Genomic DNA, 22,801 nt, shown 5'->3' with positions numbered 1-22,801 from the left:
TCCCAGCATGCAGAAGGAAGAGGGAAGTGGATCTCTGAGTTCGAGTACAACTTTGTCTCAAAAACTCAAGATCAGAGAGCCAGTCTCAAAAGACAAACAAATAAGTAAATAAATTAATAAGTGACTAGTAAGATTCGATTTGGTGAGAATTTTGGATTGCAGGCTGTGGGCGCCCTGTCCTATAAATATCACATGAATGATTAAACAATGTGTACTAGAATGCTGTCCAGACTAAAGGAGGGAAGGACCGTGACTGGATCTTAGGCTGGGAAGAGGCACGGGGCCCTTCCTCCTGAGGTGTGGCTCACGGTGCTGCCAGGTGGAGGCTCAGCCAGCTCTCAACCTCTCCCAGGGGATGGCAAGGGCGAGTGGCTCTGGCTTAGGGAAGGTCCCACCCTAAGCAGGGTGTGGGAGTCCTGGGTAAAAGGCCTTTCCCAGAACAGGGGGATAGCGAGAGGCATGTACAGATGTCCGCTGTACTGAGCCCAGCAGCCGGAGCCGAGGGAGCTTTGCTCCGGCCTGGCTCTGACTGCCCTCACCTGCTCTTTCTTCTCTTTCCTGTTTCCCTCCCTTGGTCACATCCGTTGCTCTCCTCTCCGTTTGTGTTTGAGTCTCTCCTGCTTTCTTCTGGCCCCCACCTCCAGACCCCCTTTTCTCTCCTTCAATTTCTGCTTTGCCTTGAAAAGCCCTGATCTCAGGCCCACCCAGATTGGAAAGCCACACCCCAGACAGCGCCTAACCTTAACCACCACTGGGTAAGCCGTGCTCCTGAGGAGGTTCAGCTGCAGGTGTGAGCTTGGTGCTGGGGGTTCTGAAATAAAAAGTCTTAAAATTCCATTCTCATCTAAAATCTGATAGGTAAAAGGATTCGAAGCAAAACAAAGCAAGCCCGACTGAACAGTCAGTGTGAATGATACTGGCCTGTCAACCCCAGGCCACACAGAAAAGACTTTCTCTTAACAAAACCAGAAGAGAACAGTCTAACCCACCATCCAGGCCTTATCACACTGGCTGTGTGACTGTGGGGCAGTCATACAACCTCTCTGGGCCCTGTGGCCTTCTTTCTCTCTATTAGCAGGAGGTCCCAGTGGGGAGGCCATAAGATACCATGAGCACAGTGCCCACCAGGCAGAGGACTAGTACCCTCTGGGCCCTCCCTGCCAAACACTTCTGTATTCTTTATGGATAAACACTTCTTACAACTAGTCCTTCTTTGGCCTGTGAGTTCCTTCTCCCAGTCACCACCAGCCATGAGTTCTAGTCCAAGCAAGAGACAGTTTGCCTGCTGTGGGCCTCAGATGATGACCTGTGCTGGCAGTAAACAGTCCCATGGTTCCTAGTAACGGTGACAAGCGTGGCTCTTGCTCCTATCAGGGGCATATTGTACCTGCTAGCCCTGGGATCTGGGGCTGTCGTCCCCATTAGCTATGTATAGTGACAGTGGTCCCTCAGCCCATGCGTGGGAGGACAGCGGTGAGATGGACAGGCGTACTTGCAGCTCCTGCCTGGATGAGCAGGTAGCGAACCTGCTGGTAACTGGAAGCGCCCAGGGCATTGAGGGCGCAGAAGAGGTCCAGACAGGAGACCGTGTGCAGTGGCCCGGCCCGTGGCTACTTGAGGAGGTCTGGAGGCTGTGTGGAGGACCTGGGTCTTTCTGCTGAGGCTAGCTGGGTGGTGAATGGGTCTGAGGGCCTAGAAGACAGTTACATTGCCCCGGGGAACGGCCGTAGATAGACCCAGATGGAAGCCAGTGGGATTCTGCTGGAGCGCGCCAGAGACTGGGGTAGAAGGGAGGCAGTTTCTTTCCCGCTGAAGACCCGTTCTCTCCCGGCCAGGCTTGCGGGTGCGAGAGGTGCAGATCGAGGTGTCACGGCAGCAAGTGGAGGAACTCTTCGGGCTCGAGGACTACTGGTGCCAGTGCGTGGCCTGGAGCTCTTCGGGAACTACCAAGAGTCGCCGAGCCTACATCCGCATTGCCTGTACGCCTCCTTGAGTATCCCACCCCACTTCCCCATAGAGATCAGAAAGAGAAATACCCTCCCACTGTATGCCAGACGACATGGGCTCCTAGACCCAGAGGCCAGGCCTCCTCAGGCTCCGGGGTTTCCAGCAGCCCTTGCCACCTGGGAAGGGAAGCTGGAGGATTCCAGGCGAGGTCCCAGAGTCAGGGAGGGGGACCCTGTTTCCGCAGGTGAAGGGCTCCTGTAAACAGTTCCATAGGCATGCCCTGCCCCCTAGTGGCCACGGTGGGCATTTCATGCTCACATGCTCAATCCCTTGATGTTCTTGGAACTCTTCTCAGACTTGCGCAAGAACTTTGACCAGGAGCCTCTGGCCAAGGAGGTACCCTTGGATCATGAGGTCCTTCTGCAGTGCCGCCCACCGGAGGGAGTGCCTGTGGCTGAGGTGAGGAGGGGGGCGTGGCCAGCCAGGTAGGGTATTTACCAGCAGCTCCAGACTTCCTGTGGTCCTGCCTGTCCTTCTGAAGCCCATTCACACCAGACCCCACCATCTCTCCATAGGTAGAGCCTCACAGGAAGGGTCTTGGTCTCTGACACCCCTACCTGACATACACCCAATAACCACACTTGTAGATACCACTGGATTTCCATGGGTGTGTCCAGGCGTTTATTCACTCCATCAGCTAGAGACCGTCTTCCTTTCTTTCCCCTCCCACATCCTACGCTGGTCTAGGCGTTGGGGGGGGGGGGCACGGAAAAGGACAAGCTTCATTCATGTCTCAGCTGTCGAGCCCCCAAAACCTGGTCACCTGGTCATTTCTGCTTGTGCCCTCCTAGGCAGTGAGTAAGGTGGGCACCTGATTGGCAGTTGCCACCTGCTGGGCTTTGATCTCCTCAGCAGCCCTGCAGTGTGGGCACGGCCACCGTTTAGAGATGAGAGGGATGGGGTAACCACCTAGGTTATGAACGCTGGTGTGGAGCGGAGCTAAGGACAGGACCCAGGGTCCTGCTGCTTTTAGGGACGTAGGGAGGACCAGACACTAGCAGCCTATGCTTGCTCACATTCATCCGAGCCCTGTGGGATGGGTGCTGTTCAGGTTCCATCTTACAGTTGGCAGACAATGAGTCCTCCCTGCCCTGCTCCACAGGTGGAATGGCTCAAGAATGAAGATGTCATTGACCCCGCTCAGGACACTAACTTCCTGCTCACCATTGACCACAACCTCATCATCCGCCAGGCGCGCCTCTCAGACACGGCCAACTACACCTGTGTGGCCAAGAATATCGTGGCCAAGCGCCGGAGCACCACGGCCACAGTCATCGTCTATGGTGTGGATGGGTGTTTGTGGGCATGGGCTGTGATTATCCCGGGTGCCCTCTGGTGGGAGCTCTCGGTACTGTAGGGGGGCCTGAAGCAATATATCCCCTCCACTCTGCCCCACCCCCACCTCCAGGAGGCCAAATCCCAGGTACCCAGCCACACTCTGGGTGACCCTGGTTAGGTGTTACCCCTCTACCAAGAACCCCATCACACACTGGGTAGACCCTCATTAGGTGTTACCCCTCTATCAAGTTTACTGCGTCACTGTACATCAGGCAGGGATGAGACAGTGACTTCCTAGGCCCTCTCAGGGGCCAACAGTGTCCTCTCAGTGCCCAGTCCCACAGATGAATGGCTCCAACCAGAGTGGCTGGGTTACTAAAGGTGGGTGATGGGCTGAAGATAACCTGGAGGCAGCCAGAGCCATGTTAATCATTTGATGGGCCATCCCTACAGTGAATGGAGGCTGGTCCAGCTGGGCAGAGTGGTCACCCTGTTCCAATCGCTGTGGCCGAGGCTGGCAGAAGCGTACTCGGACCTGCACCAATCCAGCCCCACTCAATGGAGGCGCCTTCTGTGAGGGACAGGCCTTCCAGAAGACAGCTTGCACCACCGTGTGCCCAGGTAGGAGCCACCAGCCCACCCGGGCTCTTCTGCCTATGGGATATGTATGGAGTTGGGACACTACCTTCTCCCAGTGGCAAAGAGCGCAGAGCCCAGGTCCTCAGGGTACTCTATGGTTTCTAGTTTCTGATTCTGTCCCAGGCTGCTTGGGAGCTGGGATCAGAGGCAGTGAGCTGCAGCTGGACAGGGCTGAGCCTGGCTGCAGGAACTGCCAGGGTCCTAGAGAGCTCCCTGCATGTATCTGTTGAGATGCCCATTGGCCACAGACCCTCATCCTCTCAGCAGCCTCCTCCCTGACTTATGTGGCCCTGGTTCTGGGTTCATCTGCCTGCGCTTTGGTTGTGTATGTGTGACCAAGTGACTTTTCTCTCCCAGGTCTGTCTGTCTGTCTGTCTGTCTCTCTATGTCTGTCTTTGTGCCTGAGTATCTTTACCCTCAGCTACTGAGCGTGTCTAACTGCCCCCCAGCCCGTGGGCTGTGCAAATATGATTGGCGTGTGCGTGCATGGGTCCGTGTGTGGGTCTGTGCGTACGTGCGTGCATGTATGTTTTTGTTTCCGTGTCCCCGCTTGAATGCGTAACTGCGTGTCCATGTCTGTGCTGTGCTCCTGCAGTGGATGGAGCGTGGACCGAGTGGAGCAAGTGGTCTGCCTGCAGCACAGAGTGTGCGCACTGGCGCAGCCGCGAGTGCATGGCACCGCCACCCCAGAACGGAGGCCGTGACTGCAGCGGGACGCTACTTGACTCCAAGAACTGCACTGATGGGCTGTGCGTGCTGAGTGAGTGCTTTGGAGTTGGGAGACAGGTCCCTCTGCCCTGGCCCAGCTGTAGGGCCTCTGTCTGGCCCCCACGCTCGCCCTTCATCTCATCCATGCCATGCCCCCATCACCTCCTCGGCCACCCTTTCTCTGTCACCTGAGTCATCATCTTTCCCTTTATTTCCCTTGACAGATCAGAGAACTCTAAACGACCCTAAAAGCCACCGTAAGTCCCATTTCATGCCTCTCTTCTTTCTTCTGGGGATTCCTGGCTCTCCTTGGCTGGCTTTCCATGGGTGTGGGGTCCAAGGCAGGGAGAAATGATGTTTTTTCCTCCCAGTAAAACTCTATAGGCTCCCTGTACCTCATGCATGCTGCCACGCTTCTGTCATAGAGAGGCAGTGAGACTCTCGGCTGTCAGAAAGGCCCCCCGACTCCCCCTGACACTCCCGTTACAGAATGGGAAACTGAGTCTCAAAGGAGAAAGAAACCTGTCCAAGTAACAAAACCAGGATTTGAGCCCACATATTTTTGTGGCCAAAGCAGGTGGACATGCCGGGAGACAGTGACATGCCTGTTCACCTCTGTGCACCACACCGTATCTATCCCTAGCAACTGGGCCACACCCCCCAACTTAACCCTGATCTGAGTGCTGCTGCCCGGAGTCAGCTCCCAAAGGACTCCCCTCCCACCCCAAGGGCCCTTAGTGCTGTGACAGCAATATCAGGGCAGCACAGCCTCTCCTTCAGACCAGCCTGTGGTAATTAAAGAACAATTTCCAGATCATTCTGCAGGGAAGGTTTCAGCTCAGCAAGAGGCCAGGCCCAGGGCTAATGCAGAGAGTGTAAATCACCAAGCAAGTGGCCCCCAGTGTGAGTGTGGAGCTGAGCTTAGAGATGAGCCTGTCCCTGCTGGGACGAGCCTCCTGAGAAGTGGGAGCCCAGCCCTGAGGAAGAGTCTCTAGCACCTCCTGGCTTGTCAGGGTGCCGGGTGGGGTGGGGGAGTGGGGGTGCCCCAGTGAGATTGTTGAGGTAAGGTAGAGACAGTGTTCCCAGAGCAGGAAGCCATGGCCTCCTATGCTACAAGATGTGGCTGTGGGCTCACCCAAGGGTGCAGGCCAGGCTGGACCTTAGGCTACCTCTTCCAGAGACCCCTGTTGGTTTTTTTTGGGGGGGGGGGAGGTTGTTTGTTTGTTTTGTTAAGATTTATTTACTTATTATATGTAAGTACACTGTAGCTGTCTTCAGACACTCTAGAAGAGGGCATCGAATCCTATTACAGATGATTGTGAGCCATTGTGTGGTTGCTGGGATTTGAACTCAGGACCTTTGGGAGAGCAGTCAGTGCTCTTACCCACTGAGCCATCTCTCCAGCCCAAGTCCCCTGTTTTTAATGAAGCCCCGGTGCTTCTTAGCACTCCTGAAAGACAGTTAGGTCAGAGAGCAGCTGTCAGGTGGCCTCCACTTTGCTGTGCCTGAGTTGGCTGGTGTGTTAGTAGTCATTGACCCTGGGTGGCTTTTAAAATTCATATTTCACTTCATTAAAACTAAATTCATTAGGAAACATAGCTCCCCAGTTGCACCAGTCACATCTTAGTCGTCAGTAGCCACATTAGGTCTACTTGAGCATTCCCAGGATGAAGGGAACAGGATATTTCTGTCCTTCTAGAATGATCTGTGGACCCCTGCCTGGCAGTGCATAATTATTTACAACTGCAGCCCCTGCTGGTGGAAGGCAGTATTGCTTCGCTGTGGGCTCCCTGGGTTCCATCTTTCTTTCCCATCCCTCTCACCACCTCTCCATCCATTGCTCCGCCTCTCACCCCACGTGCTTCCCTCCCTCCACTGCACCTCCCATCCAATGCATAGTGAAGAGACTACTTAAGATGGTTTCGGGGAGCCAGGACGTTTGGTTGTATGGGAATTGTAGGTTTGGAGCGAAGCTTTGCCACGTAGGTGGAATCGTGCGCCCTCTGGTTCCCAAGCCTCACACCCCGGGCTCCTCAGCGCTGAGCCACGACTGAGCTCCTGAATCAGACCTACTGGTTCCGTTACATTCTGTACTGTACCAGGAGGGTGAGTGAGCATAGGGTGGGGATTTTGTGACAGCTTACTGAGAAAGAGGTGGATTCAAGGGTTATGAGACTTGCCTGAGGCCACTGATCTGCCTTAGCGGGCAAAGCCTAGAATCTAGATTTTTCCTTGCTACCCCAAAGGGCCTTTCCCTCACTTAACCCTACTGCCTCTACAGCCCTGGAGACATCGGGAGATGTGGCACTGTACGCAGGCCTTGTGGTGGCCGTCTTTGTGGTGGTAGCGGTTCTCATGGCCGTGGGAGTGATCGTATACCGGAGAAACTGCCGGGACTTCGACACGGACATCACCGACTCCTCTGCGGCCCTCACTGGTGGCTTCCACCCTGTCAACTTCAAGACTGCAAGGCCCAGTAAGGACCTGGTGTGGCAGGAATGGCTGAGGGGACCCCAGAACAGTGTAGCTGTCACCAGAGTTGGGGCACTTCCCAATCTGGCCACTAGTTTCCTATAGCAGTTGAGCCTTCCGCAGCTGGAATTGTGGGTAGGGCAGAGGCCTGGAGAGAACAGAGTGGGTGGGGTCCGTGTGGTGAGGCATGGGAACGGTGGTTCTGACCGGCACATCTGCCCCTGCAGACAACCCGCAGCTCCTGCACCCGTCCGCCCCTCCAGACCTAACGGCCAGTGCTGGCATCTACCGCGGGCCTGTGTATGCCCTGCAGGACTCCGCCGACAAGATCCCCATGACTAATTCGCCCCTGCTGGATCCCCTGCCCAGCCTCAAGATCAAGGTCTATAACTCCAGCACCATCGGTTCTGGGTCTGGCCTGGCTGATGGAGCCGACCTGCTGGGTGTCCTCCCGCCGGGCACGTACCCAGGCGATTTCTCCCGGGACACCCATTTCCTGCACCTGCGCAGTGCCAGCCTTGGTTCCCAGCACCTCCTGGGCCTACCTCGGGACCCCAGCAGCAGTGTCAGCGGCACCTTTGGTTGCCTGGGAGGAAGGCTGAGCCTCCCCGGCACAGGTAGGCCTCCAGTTCCATTGCTCAGGTGTGAAGTTATGGCTTGGAGCAGATTACCCATAGAGAAGTCTGGTAGAAGACCTGAGATCAGGACTTCCTGGGCCTCTGTAGGCCAGGAAAGTCTTGGGGCAACCACTTGGAAGGGGTCTCACTTCCCTTTAGGTTGGGAGAATGGCTCTTATCTTTAGTCCCATAGAGCTGTCCTGGTTTTAAAGGGCAGCAGGGCCAGGATGCGCATCTCAGCTTGTGAAAGTGGCAGCTGGTGGCTTTTCAGAGTCCTGTCCTGAGCCAGCATGAGGGCTAGCACTGGAGCATTCTGACCCTCCTACCCCAGCAATGTTAGAGGCCCCCTGTATTCATGGGCAGACCAGGCCAAGTAGCCTGTGTGCTCCCTGTATCTATCCACCCCCATACCCCCGAGTCTAGAGTCTTTCCCTTCCCTAGGTTGGAGCCAGAGTCTACCCCATCTTTCTCATCTCTGCTACCTCCTCCTCCTCTTGCTGATAGCCTTCCTTCCTCCCTAGGGGTCAGCCTGTTGGTACCAAATGGAGCCATTCCCCAGGGCAAGTTCTATGACCTGTATCTACATATCAACAAGGCCGAAAGCACCCTGTGAGTAGACCCGCCAGCCCTGGCCAGCCAGCACCCACCCCTCGTGCTCAGCCCACACTGGGCACACACGTTTCCATTTGCCCTTTGAAGCTTGGTCCCAGTGCCCAGGGTCCCCCAGAGAAAGCATATTCTAATGGGTAGAACCTAGCAACAGCAAACCTTTCCTGTGCAAAGGGGGATTGGTAAGCAACTGCATTGTGTATGTCCCATTGCTGTGGCAAATGCATGATAAGAACTTAAGGAGGAGGGGTTCATTTGGACTCGCCATGGTGAGAGTCCCTCTTCCTGTGGTCACAGGAATGGGAAGCATCCGTAGTCAGGAACCAGAGAGGGACGAACACTGGTGTACGAGGCTCCCCTCACCTTCTCTTTCTTTTTCATTCAGTCCACAAGTTATGTGGGTTCACATACATAATAGAGTGGATCTTCCCTCCTACTTCAATCTCTCTGGGAGCATCCTCACAGACAGGCACATCAGGGGTGCATCTCCTCGGTGACCTCACATCCAGTCAGAGAAAGACTGACCATCTCAGTTTGAACATGGGCGTGAACAAGTAATTCACATGTGCACACACACACACACACACACACACACACACACACACACACACACACACCAAATGGTTTTATTGTTGTTTTTTTTCAAGATGGAGGTCTCACTTTAGTTCTGGCCAGTCCTGGAACTCACTCTGTAGACCAGGCTGGCCTCCAACTCAGAGATCTGCCTGCCTCTGCCTCTCCAAGTGCTAAGATTAAAGGCGTGCGCCGCTAAGCCAAGCCTCAATTTGTTTTGTTCTGCTGTTTTGTTTTAAAGAAAGAAAAGAAAAGACAATGTTCTATAAAGCCTCAGACCTTGAGGCTGTGCAAAGCTTTGGCTGTGACAGCAAAAATCTAGAACTTTGTTTATGCCATTTATGCTGTTTCTTCCTTCCTGCCCCTGTGAGATCTCGTCCCAGTCAGCAAAGGGCAGTGACTTGCCTTGGCACGGGCCCTGGGTGGAGTTGGGGGCTCCACAAGAGTCGAGTATCCCTGATGAATGACTTCTTCTGGCTTTTGTCTCCTGCCTCCCTCTGCCCTCCCCCTCAGCCCACTTTCAGAAGGTTCCCAGACAGTATTGAGCCCCTCGGTGACCTGTGGGCCCACAGGCCTACTCCTGTGCCGCCCTGTCGTCCTCACCGTGCCCCACTGTGCTGAAGTCATCGCTGGAGACTGGATCTTTCAGCTCAAGACCCAGGCCCATCAGGGCCACTGGGAGGTGAGAAGCCGGGTGTGGTGACTCTCAAAACGGCATGATCCCAGCCCAGGTGACAACGTCCTCTTCGTCCCCCATAGGAGGTGGTGACCTTGGATGAGGAGACCCTCAACACACCCTGCTACTGCCAGCTGGAGGCTAAGTCCTGCCACATCCTGCTGGACCAGCTGGGTACCTACGTATTCATGGGCGAGTCCTACTCTCGCTCTGCAGTCAAGCGGCTCCAGCTGGCCATCTTCGCCCCAGCCCTCTGCACCTCCCTGGAGTATAGCCTCAGGGTCTACTGTCTGGAGGACACACCTGTAGCACTGAAGGTAGGGGCTTGTCAGGGCACGGCAGGGGCATCAGCACAGCCAATCAATTGGTTGTTAGAACCCTCCCCAGATGCGTGGTCCCTACAGGCTTCTTTCTGGCACCAGCCTCAGAACAGCAATGGACCCTCAGGCAGGCATGGAGGCCGCAGCTCCTAGGACTGGGCAGGAGGTGGGAGACAAGCAGGGGAATCTCTTTGAGAAGTCTGAGAGAGCGGACTTCAGGCCTAAGCCCTGGGTGACAAGTTGTCACTCTGGGTAGAAAAGAGGAAGGGCATTTCAGACCAACAGAGCGACCTTCTGCCGAGACAGGTGTGCGGCTCAGCGTCGTGAGCAGAGTAGGATGTGTGTACGAGTAGTCCTGTAAGAGTGGGGGGGGGGGCTGGAGAGATAGTAGCTTGTTAGCAAGCTCAGGTCATGCCTAGCAATCAGGATGCCGACCAGTGGTGAGGGGCCCAGCTATGGCAGACACCTGTTCACAGGTACTTTGTAGAATTCCCTATAGCTATGGGGTGTGTGTGTGTGTGTGTGTGTGTGTGTGTGTGTATAACAGGAACATTGGTGAACAAGAGGCAGAGGCAAGTTGGGAAGCTGGGGGTATGCCCCACATAGCAGGCAGTAGCAATGGCCAGGAGATGAGACTGGGCCTTGTGGGTGGTCAGTGAGATGGACAGACCAGGAACTGATGGGATGAGCTAGGAAAACCTGAGCTTCTAGCAGACACAGAAGAAAAGGCAGTGGAGACCGGAAGTGAGGGAAAGGATGGGCAGAGAGGAAGGGGGCTAACACTGGCTGATGTGGAGCCCAAGTGGGCGTCCCACCTGTCTGTCATACATGCCTCAAAGCCCGTGCCCCTTCCTTCCCCAACTCTGTCCCATTCCCAGGTCCCCGGTCTCATCCTAGCGTGAAAGGGAGGATATAGACTTGGCTCTCTTCTCCATCTTTCTTCCAGCCCTCTCAGAAGCCTCATGGCTCTCTCTGGCAAACCAGTGCCTCTTTCCAGCTCTGAGTTGTGGTCTCTCCCAGTCACTCTGTCTCTTGAGTCTCATGTGACTTTCTCAGGCTGCGTGCTGGGGACTGATGCAACCCAGATGAAAAGGCCCTGTGGGAGAAGGGCGTCCTCTGTGGGGCTGTATTACCCTGACATTCCAGGAGGCCTCCAAAAGGGGGGTGGTCACGGCTGGGAATTTTTTCCAGAAGGATCTTGTGGCACTGGTATTGGCTGCTGTCCATCTGAGCCAGAGGGTGGTGTGAAGATCAACAGGGAAGTCACCACATTCTGGCTCAGTTGCGTTCTTTTAATTGTTCAAGCCCTGTCTATTCACCCGTCCATCTGCCCTCTACCTTTTCACTCATTGTGGTAATAAGTAATACACTTGCACAGTAAACAGCCAGTTGTTCACTCAGCCATTCTCTTCGCTCGTATGTCTTTCCTTCAAATGACCTTCTATTCATATACCTGTCATTTGTGTATCTATCTGTTTATGCTTACCCACACATCCATCCAATGATCTAGCCATCCATCATCCATCCATCATGTTACAGTAGTTGGCTAATCCTCTCTAATCTCCCGGGCAGATAGTGAGGAACTCACCCCAATGATCTGGATTCTTGAATGGAAGGCACGTGCGCGCACACACACACACACACACACAGCCTTATATCTAATATGCCTTAAACAGCTCAATGGCTGGGCACTTCCAGACCTCCCAGCGGCTAACCCACTTACCCCTCTGATATTCCTGAATTACTACTTTCTAAAACCTGTGTCCCATCTTGGCCTTCCCAGGTGCAGACCTATCGCCCACCTGGGTTTTGATCCCCGACTCTCACATGCTGGCTGTCTCTCTGTCTTATTTCTCACGCCTGATCCTTCTGCTTCCCCAGCATGGGGTTCTGCCTTTTTCTCTCTCTCCTGTGCCTCTTGGCCAGGAATCCTAAAGTCCTGCTTCTGTCTCACTGCCCAGCCATTATATCAATCAAAGCCAACTGGGACCAGGGACCCTCAGCATCCTACCTGTAGGTGTGTGAATTCCCATTTAATTTTGGGAACCCAGTTAACATAATACAAGCAATAAACCATATTCACAATACTATCATTCATCCATCGATCCATCTACCCATTCATCCATTATCCACCCATCTATCCATTCATCCATCCATCCACCTACCCACCCACCCATCCATCCATCCATCCATCCTCCATCCAACATCCATCTATCCATCCATCCATCCATCCATCCATCCATCCATCATCTTTGTGTTCTCCATCCTTCCAGCAGACCCCTGTCAGTATCCTTCTATACATCTAACCCATCTATCTAATTCTCCTTCCAAGTTCTTGTTACCCACACATATGTTCTCTGTGTATCTACCTATCCCCCTGTCCGCCCATGTGTCATCCATCCAGTTTATTGTCTATCTACTTAGCCATCCCATCAATTCATTTATCCAGCCACCAGAAATCCATTCATGAATCCCATCCATCCATCTATCCATCCACTTCCCTATTAATCTGTCTTTTAGCTTTCCATGTTATTGGTCAGTCTGTCTGTCTGTCTAGCTATCCACCTAGCCACAGCTTTCCCATTCATCCATTGGTGTATCTGTCCAGCCATTCATCGGAAACACCTTCTTAGCTGGATCAGACGGGTCTGGCCCCAGACCAGCAACTTGAAATATAAAAGAGGGGCTGGAGAGATGGCTCAGCGGTTAAGAGCACTGACTGCTCTTCCAGAGGCCCTGAGTTCAATCCCCAGCAACCACATGGTGGCTCACAACCATCTGTAATGGGATCTGATGTCATGTCTGAAGACAGCAACAATGTACTCACACATAAAATAAATAAAAAATCTTAAAAAAAAAAAATATAAAAGAGCCATATGCCAAGGGTAACAAGTCCTTCCGTCTGCCCCACCTACAGGAGGTCCTGGAGCTGGAGAGGACTCTGGGTGGCTACTTGGTGGAGGAGCCCAAGCCTTTGCTCTTTAAGGACAGTTACCACAACCTACGCCTCTCCCTCCATGACATCCCCCATGCCCACTGGAGGAGCAAACTACTGGCCAAGTACCAGGTGAGCCCTGGGTCTGGGGAGGGGCAGCGGGGGAGGGGGGGACCACTGCTCCATCCTTTGTAGTGAAGCCCTGCTTTCCAAGTCTCCTAACCCTGCCCTGTGTTCCCACTTTACCATTCTCCGTGTTCCCAGCAATCTTCAGGCCCAAGCTTAAATTCTAATCCATGAACAGCCACACCTTCATCCCCTTTTGCACCTCCCCCAACACAGCCACACACAGCCATCCCTGCCACACCCCACTTCCAGCCCTTTATACTGCAAGTTGCTGGTCTGGGGCCACACCCATCGGAACAACTGCAAGCGTGCAGACTGATTCTGCTCATCGCTGGCTCTAAAGTCCCTCTGCTTCGTCTTGCAGTGTGTGACACCATTCAGGCCCCACATACTCCAGCTTCTATATTTATGCACATTCAGACTTCTGTCTTCCCCCTCGCACACAGACCCGCTTCTCCACTCTCTCCCAGAAGGGAGACATCAGTGCCATTTAGCCCCAGCTTTCCCTACTGTTTCACAGAGAGACTCCTGCTGCCCCCTGGAGCCCAGCCCTCTGTAAGGCTGGGCCCCACTCACTTCTCCCAGTGCCCCACCCCCCCTGCAACCCTGCCCACCTTTCCTGCAGGAGATTCCCTTCTACCACGTCTGGAATGGCAGCCAGAGAGCCCTGCACTGCACTTTCACCCTGGAGAGGCATAGCCTGGCCTCCACGGAGTTCACCTGTAAGGTCTGCGTGCGGCAGGTCGAAGGGGAAGGCCAGATTTTCCAGCTGCACACAACGTTGGCCGAGGTGAGGCTCAATGATACCCCAGGGAGAGGAACTAGGGGGAGGGCTGGGACTCAGGCACATAAGCACCCCACTCCCCAGCATCTCCAATACAGACCCCTCTCCTTCACCTCCTGAGTCATAGCATGGACCTGGCCACCTAGAGTGGGCAAAAAGTCGCCTACTGAGTACTGTTCACATGACATATATTACCATACGAGGTATCATGCCTATGGGGATAGGGTTATAATGGTCCCCATGTGAAAGATGAGAGTCTCAAGGGCTGGGGCTGTAGCTCACTTGGCAGAGTAGCGTGTACGGTGCCTTTGTCTCCACCACCAATAAAATCAGGTGTGGTGCTATACACCTGTAACCCCTGCACTTGGGATATAGAGGCAGGAGGATCATATCAGAAATCTAAGATTGTCCTCAGCTACATTGTAAATTTGAGACAGCCTGGGCTACGTGAGACCTTATCTTTAAAAATAAAGCCTTAGTGAGAGAGTATCCGTATATTATATATGGCCACCAGGCAAGGCTGGCTTTGAACCTGGTCAAGGTAAGGGCTGACCTGTGGCTCCCAACCACTAAATCCAAACTAAGCTGACCGGTGTAGTAGAAAGCACTCCTCACAGGTCTCAAGCCTACTCTGCCCTAGGCAGGTCACCTGTCTAGAGAGCTCTCGACTGTTCCCCACTTACATCAAAGCTGGTCTGTGTGGGCTGGGCCCTGGCTATGACTCCTGCGGCTTCCTTATCCCAAGGCTAAGTCAGCATATGTCCAAGGCCCATCCCAAGCAAGATCACACCTGACTGACGCGGGACAGAGCAACCCTTGACCTCTGGACTGGGGCTAGGGAGAAGCCAGAGGAGACGAAGATAAGCTAGAGCCCAGTGCATCATGGGTGCTGGGCAAGCACTCTACCGATTAAGCTGCAGCTTCAAGGCTGGTGAGATGGCTCAGTTGTTAAGAGCACTGACTGCTCTTCTGGAGGTCCTGAGTTCAAATCCCAGCAACCACATGATGACTCACGACTATCTGTATAGCTACAGTATACTCATATACATAAAATCAATCAATCAATCAATCAATCAATCTTGGGGGGAGCGGGAAGCCATAGTCTGCCTGCCTGGGTGAATGCCTGTGTAGCGCTGAGGTTATCTCATTCCCATCTCCGCCCTTCCAGACGCCTGCTGGCTCCCTGGATGCTCTCTGCTCTGCCCCGGGCAATGCCATCACCACCCAGCTGGGACCCTATGCCTTCAAGATACCCCTGTCCATCCGCCAAAAGATCTGCAGCAGCCTGGACGCCCCCAACTCCCGGGGCAACGACTGGAGGCTGTTGGCGCAGAAGCTGTCCATGGACCGGTGAGTATCCCAAGCTGCAGTCATCCCCATTGCCCTCACCCTCAGGGTCTGGCACAGCAGTGGGGTGCACATCCCAGCTGACAAAGGCCAGCTCCCAGCTCAGCTTCCCTTGTGCCGTCAGTCCCCAGAGCCCGTGCGAAAATGTCGTGCATGCTGACACACACTGATAATCCCAGCACTGGGGAGACAGAGGAAGCTCCCTGGAGCTTGCTAGCCAGCCACTCTAGCTGAATGATGAGAAACCCTGTCTCAAGTGAGGTGGATGGTATCGCTAAGGATGACTCGTGAGATTGTCCTCTGACACACGCACGCACGCGCACACACACACACACACACACACACATTCACATGCATGTGCTAAAAATTAATTTTTAAAAAGACATTTAGAGCTGGAGAGATGGCTCAGCGGTTAAGAGCACTGACTGTTCTAAGGAAGGTCCTGAGTTCAAATCCCATCAACCACATGGTGGCTCACGACCATCCATAATGGGATCCGATGCCCTCTTCTGGAGTGTCTGAAGACAGCTACAGTGTACTTACATATAATAAATAAATCTTAAAAAAAAAGAAAAGAAAAGAAAAGCCATCTAGTTACTATAAATGGGAGAAGCTTACAAAGATAGCTAGAGACTCTGCTCCAATCCTCAGAAGCGTGCTTGGAAGGTCTCTCAGGGTCCCGGCGTCTTTTGGTGGTGGTGATGGCGATGGAGAAGAGAAGAGGGTGCTTTGGGTGAGCTCGGGCTTTGTCAGCTGTGTGAGGAGATGTGGGAATCAACCCCTCCTCACTGCGGAATCATATCCGGCAGTTTAAAGGAACCAAGGTGGATCTTGAGCCACAGCTTCAGGGGCGTCTGTCCCTGCAGTTTCCGCTTGCTGCTGCTGCTGCTGTCTATTAAAGCATTGTGTCAGGAGGCTATGGTGGAGTAAAGTCACCTCAGACGTAGACTGGAAGGGCCAGGGCAAGACACACCCCAGTGACCAGCCCCGCCGTCCACAGGTCCAGCCCTGGCCAACAGTGTATTCAGATGTTGTACACACATGTATTTAGCATGTGTGTGTATGCAGCACGCTGTGCATGGAGCATGTGTGGAGGTCAGAGGATAACCTCCGATCTCTTTGTTCTTCTGCTTGCCCTGAGTGTCAGGTAAGCTAGCCCAGGAGCTTACAGGGACTTCCCCTGTCTGTGCTTCCCAGCTCCCTGAAATGGCGTGCTCAAGGAACAGTGGATTTATAGACGTATGGTTTTCATGTTGGCTGCAGGGATTTGAACTCAAGTCTACACTACCCACAGAACCATCTTGCCAGCCCTCATACAGACTCTGAGTTCCTCCATGGGTTTATCTGTTGATGAAGGCAGAGGTTCAAGTTGCAGGAGCTTGCTCAGCCCCACCTCTAAACCACGCTAGTAGGAGATCAAGAGGACCAAGGGATGAGTCTTAGCATACATGGACTTGCCTAGGGCTGCAAAGTCTACAACTGGGGAACCCAGGAATCAAGACTCAAGGCTGCGGGACTCTGGAGCCCACAGTCTTCCCATCACCCGGGTCTTCCCAATTCATGGGCTGGTCACCTCAGGGGTGCCAACATTTCTGTTTCCTTCCAACAGGTACCTAAACTACTTCGCCACCAAAGCTAGTCCCACAGGTGTCATCTTAGACCTCTGGGAAGCTCGGCAACAGGATGACGGGGACCTCAACAGCCTGGCCAGTGCCTTGGAGGAGATGGGCAAGAGTGAGATGCTGGTAGCCATGGCCACAGATGGCGATTGCTGAGTGCCTGTGACCACAGGCCTGTGGGGATCAGTAGGAGACGGTGCAAGGAGGCCTGGCAGCCTCTGCACAGGGGTGCCCAGCCTCCACCACTCCTGGCTCACAGCAGGAATGGTCCTTCAACTCCCTCCCCGCCACAACCCTCAGACCACCACCACCAGCCTTAGAAAGTCTCTGTGCTCTACTGCCAAGAGGCCGGGATCCTCTGGCCCACTGTTTCCCCAGCTCACTCTGGGGTGGGCTGAGGCCTCTGGGACAGCTGAAAGCCAGAGGCTTTCCCCTGCGACAACACACCACCCTCAGCCCTGTGACTTTGGGGACCCACAGGTTTCAATTCTGTGTTCACATGGTCCTGGGCTAGGGACCGCTCTCTTATCCCGGGTCGAGTTCAGTTCAGGCAAACTGCTTTTTCCTGTCCACAAGCAGAGAGGGAAGATTAGGGGAGTGGGGGTGGGGGGTGGGGGATGAGCCTCAGAAGTCAGCGAGACTCAGGTAGTGAGAGAGCAAAAACAGTAAGGGCAAAGAAAGACCCAGTTTCTTAGGGAACGCAAATGATTTATTATCCAGATACTTGGATAGTTCCTTTTTAAGAAAACAAAACAAACAAAAAAAAGTAAGAAAAGGAAAAAAAAAACCTTTTATCCTTGAATGTGGCTAAGAGTGGCTATGCTTGTGATTTGGGCCATAGGCGAGTGCACTTGTGGACACATGTGTGTGTGGGTGTGGTCAATAAGAGACTGCACAGGGAAAGGCTTTGCTATGTCAAGGCCTCAGTTTCCCCAGCTGTGCAGGGAGCTGAGACAGGGTTTTAGCCATGGCCCTGAGTTCTAAAGTCACAAGCAGAAGCTGGGGCCTGGTGGCCTTCGTCCTCTCCGGAGCCCCCTGCAGGTGCCCTTCTGTGGCCTCCTCTGGCTTTGGAGGGTCCAGCTGTGGTTCTGGGAGACTGTTCAGGTCTGTTTGGTGATTCCTGGTCTCGTGATGGCCAAAACTCTTACTGAGAGGGAGGGGGTGTTCCAGGGAGGGCTCTCTCCCTGGGTGAGGCTGGGTGGCTCTGTGTCTAAGCTGGCACTAGCCGGTCTGCACCCCTGTGCCTCTAGCCATCATTTTACCCGCTGATCTCCCTACTGGGGTCAGGAGATATGAAGGTAACTAAGTAGACAGCTGTATACCCACTCTTGACCACAGCGCATTCTGGGATGTTCCATGGGGCCAGTGGAAGGGATGAATTCTTGTCCCTTTCAGCCCACGGGCAGTGACAGGGACTAGGATCACTGGTATTGATCCTATTGAGATGCTGACTTCCCTGAACTGCCCTTGACCAGCCTGAAAGCTTTGAAAGTTGGGGCCTCTGTGAGGAGGCAGGTTTCATGGCCACAGACCCAGCAAGCATCTCTGCCCTGGTTTTCCTGAAGTGGGGCTCTGAGACAGACCAAGGTGCCCCTGGCATCTAGGTGAACAGTGCCTCATAGAGTAGTCCTCAGCTCCTCCTGCCAAAGATGCTCATCCCTGTGGGCATACTCTCACTGGTCACTGTTAGCCCGCACATAGAAGGGGGAAGCCAAGGTGGAGCTGTGCTGTGTGACTTCAGGCACATAACTGCTTTCTCTGGGCTTAAGTGTCCTTTTATCCTGGGATGCTCCACGAGGCCCCTTGGGTTCCCACGCTTCTCTGAGAATCGAGTAGAGACAAGTTGATTGTGGTCTGCATGCTCTCTCCTTTGCCCGTCCTCGGAAACCTGCCTGTCTGGGACCTGAGGGAGCACTTAGTGAGCAAGTCCCAGCTTACAGTCCGACTCTTACTTAGAAGGTGCTCAGCATCTGGGGCACAGAAGCTAGAGCTGGAGCCTGGGGTAGGGCTCTAACCAGACAGCCCAGGTAAGGTCAAGCCAACTCTGAGCTGAGCCAGACAGGGCTGTTGGGTTGGGTTTCCATTCCTGCCTCCAATGAGATGAAGCCTCTCCCCTTCCCATTCCTAGCCAGCTTGGCGTTGCTGGGTCCTGCAGGGTATTTCTGTGTCATCTTGGGTAGTATGTGTGTTTGGGAGCATGTGTGTGTGTGTGTGTGTGTGTGTGTGTGTGTGTGTGTGTGTGTGTGTGTGCATGCCTGTGCTTTTCAACTTGGCACATCAGGGCACCCCTCCCAGAACACGCACACCTATCCCCACATGTGGACATGACCTCTGTGCCCAGGTTTGTGCCACTGGAGGTGGGCGTGCCTGTTTGCTGTCCCCGAGTCACAGTCAGTTGGTGTATCTCCTATGTGCCTCTCTGCTCTTCTCAATGGGGCCAGGTGTCTGAGTTCTGGCCATACCCCTTGAGGGACAGGGACCCTTCTTATCCCTGGATCTTTCAGGGCTCTCTGGTCCCCCATCTTGAGGCTCCCAGGCATCCGAGACAGCACCTTCCTCCCACCCTCAGAGGTCAAGTGGGTGGGAGCTCAGGTGCCGGGGTGTGGACATGGCTGTGTGTCTGTGGGTTCTGATATGCAGGGGACGGTCCCGGCCCTGTTCGTCCATTCTGTAAATAACTTGTAAATAGTCTTTAGCATTCCTCTTGTAACAAGATTAATTTTTATGAAATAAATTATATTTCCTAGTCTAATTAAAAAAAAAAAATCCAGGTCCTGGTCTGATGTCTTCTCGGTGTCTTTTAATGGCAGTTGGGAGTGTCCTGTTCTTTTTGTACGTCCACAGCAGCTCAGAGCTCCAGACCTTGATCCAGCTCAACAGCCCCATCCCACAAAAGGGAAACAGGGCTTTCTGACAGTTACACAGCAAGTTAGGGCCCCTGGATCTCACCTTGCTCACCAGCCAAGCCTTAAAGCACACAGCAGAGGAGAGGAATGTAGAGAGAATAGGGTGTGTCCCATCTGAGGCTGAGTGGTCAGTTGAATGCCATACAGGCAGGAGAGTGATGGGAGTACATTGGGATGTGTGGCTGGGTGTGAACCTGGTGGTTTACACCCTAGGTAAATACCCCATCTAAGGAGGAGAGTGTCATCAGTCCTGCCACGCAGATGACAGACAGCATTGTGTGTTCTGCAAGAGTTTCCCTGCAGGTGGTGCCTGGTAATGAAATCATAAACCTGTGTCCTGCCAGTGAACCAGTCTGCAGGTGGAGGGGTGCATATTTTAATTTTCATGACTTGATAATTACCTCTGCTTAAACTGGTACCCATAACCCTCAGGTGGCTCTCAGGCCTCGCCCTGCATCTGGTTGGCAGTTCCCAGACCCCATGGCCTACAGTCCCTTGAGTTTGGAATAAGCCCTTGACCTGGTTGTGGAGGTGTCATGAAGCCCACCACACTATTCAGGGTCTGGAAAGTCCTGTGGTGAGGCTCTGATCTTACATTAACACAGGGTACTCGACCAAACATCTGTCTGCTAAGCTTCAAGTGTGAGCTTCCTGTGGGCCTTGCCAGCTCTCACTCTCTACAGCCTGCAGCTGGCTCTAAGGCAATTTCAAAGTGGGGTGGGTCTAGATTGAGAAATTTTCAAGACAAAAGGAAGTCCATGGGTCCTCTGGGTGTTTATGGTGTATTGGGGTGGGGGCAGAGCACATAATATATACATGCTTGTGCCTGCATGCACGTGCTCACACACACTTGGCCTGCTTTCACTATCTGGTCAGCCAAGACCCATGATAACCACATTCAGCAAGTTCCTAGGCCCCAGATGCTGCCAGGGTAAAGGTCTTTCTTTTTTCTTTTTCTTTTTTTCTTTTTTTTAAAAGATTTATTTATTTCATGTATATGAGTACACTGTATCTGCCTTCAGACACACCAGAAGAGGGCATTGGATCCCATTACAGGTGGTTGTGAGCCACTATGTGGTTGCTGGGAATTGAACTCAGGACCTTAGGAAGAGCAGTCAATGCTCTTAACCGCTGAGCCATCTCTCCAGCCCGGTAAAGGTCTTTCGAGAGGAATTTATTGATCAGGCAGGCAGGTGGACATGTCCTGGGAATATGGGAAATGGGCCAGGCTTGACTAAGCTAGGCAATTCAAGAATAAAAAGTGAAATTTATGGGTGCTACATGGAGGGCAGGAGAGAACAGGAAGAAAGGGTCCTTGCCTTGAGAGAGAGGTTATCGTTGGGTGAGTGGGGTAGAGAGAACAGGCGAACCTGGGAACAAGGGTTGTAAAGTCCAGTGGTTGTCAGTGTGAGAAACAGGGAGGACAGAGTAAATTATAGAGGTGCAGGAGCCCCCCAAGCCACCGTTAACTCTAGGTCACAGAAGCTAGCCTCAGAACTTTGTACCTAAACTGAGGTCAAGGCCACTTCTGTCTGAGCCTCTGAGTCTGGGATCTAGAGAGACGGCTGTAACACTTCCCGGCGATGATTGGCAGCTGGTCTTTGTTGCCCTCCTCTTAGCAGCAGATCTCGGCTCTGACAAAACTGCACAGATGCTCATCTCTAGGGTCCCTTCGACCGAGCCATAGTGGAACAGGGCCTTGGCGTGAAGGAGAGATTCTCAGGGCCCCCTGAGACACCTGGCCCTGGGTACTGTAGCTAAGCCACATTTTGGTCAACGGGCCACAGGAACAATAAGAAACTAACCACTAGATGGCGCCCGAAAACCGAACCGATGCAGTTAGAACCAGGAAGGCTCTGGCTCCAGAGACCCTGCCGTTTCAGACTGCCGCCCAGGGAGCCTGGACTGCTTTTCTCCAGGCAGCTCAGGCGCGCCCTCCTCTGGTCTGAAATGGGAATGACAGCGAGACTCAGCTGATTCACAGAAATCACCATTAGAAGCAAACGGCGATAAATCAATATCCATAAAACGAAAAGAAAACCAACTAATAATTCCAAACCCTTCTATTTAAAATATGTATTTATTTTGTGTGTGTGTGTGTGTGTGTGTGTGTGTGTGTGTGTGTGTGTGTGTGTGAAAGAACACGTGTACCACAGTGTGGAGGTCAGAGGACAACCCTGTGGAGCTGGTTCTCTTCATCAGTTCTGTCTTAGTTAAGGTTTTACTGCAGTGAACAGACACCATGACCAAGGCAACACTTATAAAGGAAAACATTTCATTAGGGTTGGCTTACAGGTCCAGAGGTCTAGTCCATCGTCATCATCAAGGCGGGAGCGTGGCAGCATCCAGGCAGGCATGGAGCTAAAAGAGCTGAGAATTCTACATCTTCATCTGAAGGCTGCTAGGAGAAGACTGGCTTCCAGGCAGCTAGGAGGAGGGTCTTAAAGCCCACACCCACAGTGACACACTTCGTCCTAATAGTGCCACTCCCTGGGCTGAGCATATACAAACCTTCACACACACACTCCTTACATGGGTTCCTGCTAAAGGCTAACAGATTGACCTTGATGGAAACAGAAATGATCGCAGGTGGAGTCCAGCACGGGGTGGGTGCACCTGGACAGAAACAGCAGTGCTGCAACAATGAATAAGGAAGCACAATGAGTTCTCAGATACTGTAGCTTTAACTACAGCAGCACAGGAACACGAGACCCGCCAGGGGCTGTGGCACAGGAGTGTCTTGAGATCTCTATGACACAGTTTCACCATATGCTTCAATTTCCAGAATGACCTGGACACTCCTGTTGTGAAATATAATGTGGCGGTAGGTGGGCAGGAGTAAGAGAGTATCTGGTGGGCTCATGCCAAGGTGTCTCCCTGAGAAATCACACCATGAGACAGACCTGGTGGTATAAGGGAAGTTTGTTTGGGGGAAGGGAGGGGAGTGAGGACCTGGAGAAGGGGTAGGGGCAGAGAGATGGGGCAGAGCCACAGAGCATGAGGGTCGGGGGAGGGAGGGTAAGGAATAATAGAAAGGCCTGCCAGGAACATGTGGGTGTGTGTGTGTGAGGAGAGAGAGAGAGAGAGAGAGAGAGAGAGAGAGAGAGAGAGAGAGAGAGAGAGAGAGAGAGAGGACGAAGGTGACAAGCAGTCTTTATGTAAGCCAGGCCACTGAACAGATGATG

General features: G+C 53.3%; 1 protein-coding gene across 2 annotated transcripts in view; it reads left to right on the top strand.

Moving 5' to 3' along the window:
• The window catches only part of Unc5b (unc-5 netrin receptor B), a 68,988-nt gene extending 49,508 nt beyond the window's left edge, over positions 1-19,480 (top strand). The window contains exons 3-17 of one of the 2 annotated variants that reach the window (NM_029770.3): positions 1,836-1,979; positions 2,303-2,406; positions 3,110-3,290; positions 3,739-3,906; positions 4,520-4,684; positions 4,857-4,889; positions 6,914-7,108; positions 7,332-7,721; positions 8,243-8,330; positions 9,417-9,585; positions 9,663-9,896; positions 12,817-12,966; positions 13,586-13,750; positions 14,913-15,094; positions 16,701-19,480. In NM_029770.3, the coding sequence (NP_084046.2) occupies positions 1,836-1,979; positions 2,303-2,406; positions 3,110-3,290; positions 3,739-3,906; positions 4,520-4,684; positions 4,857-4,889; positions 6,914-7,108; positions 7,332-7,721; positions 8,243-8,330; positions 9,417-9,585; positions 9,663-9,896; positions 12,817-12,966; positions 13,586-13,750; positions 14,913-15,094; positions 16,701-16,866 (2,534 nt within the window). In that variant the 3' untranslated portion in view covers positions 16,867-19,480. The remainder of the gene's footprint in view (positions 1-1,835; positions 1,980-2,302; positions 2,407-3,109; positions 3,291-3,738; positions 3,907-4,519; positions 4,685-4,856; positions 4,890-6,913; positions 7,109-7,331; positions 7,722-8,242; positions 8,331-9,416; positions 9,586-9,662; positions 9,897-12,816; positions 12,967-13,585; positions 13,751-14,912; positions 15,095-16,700) is intronic. The other variant, NM_001359273.1, reaches the window with a different exon arrangement.
• Positions 19,481-22,801: the final 3,321 nt, after the last annotated feature.

Source organism: Mus musculus, chromosome 10, assembly GCF_000001635.26.
Source record: "Mus musculus strain C57BL/6J chromosome 10, GRCm38.p6 C57BL/6J".
Classification (NCBI taxonomy): domain Eukaryota; kingdom Metazoa; phylum Chordata; class Mammalia; order Rodentia; family Muridae; genus Mus; species Mus musculus.
The sequence above is the reverse complement of the archived record's forward strand: the minus strand, read 5'-3'. Positions and strand labels throughout refer to the sequence as shown.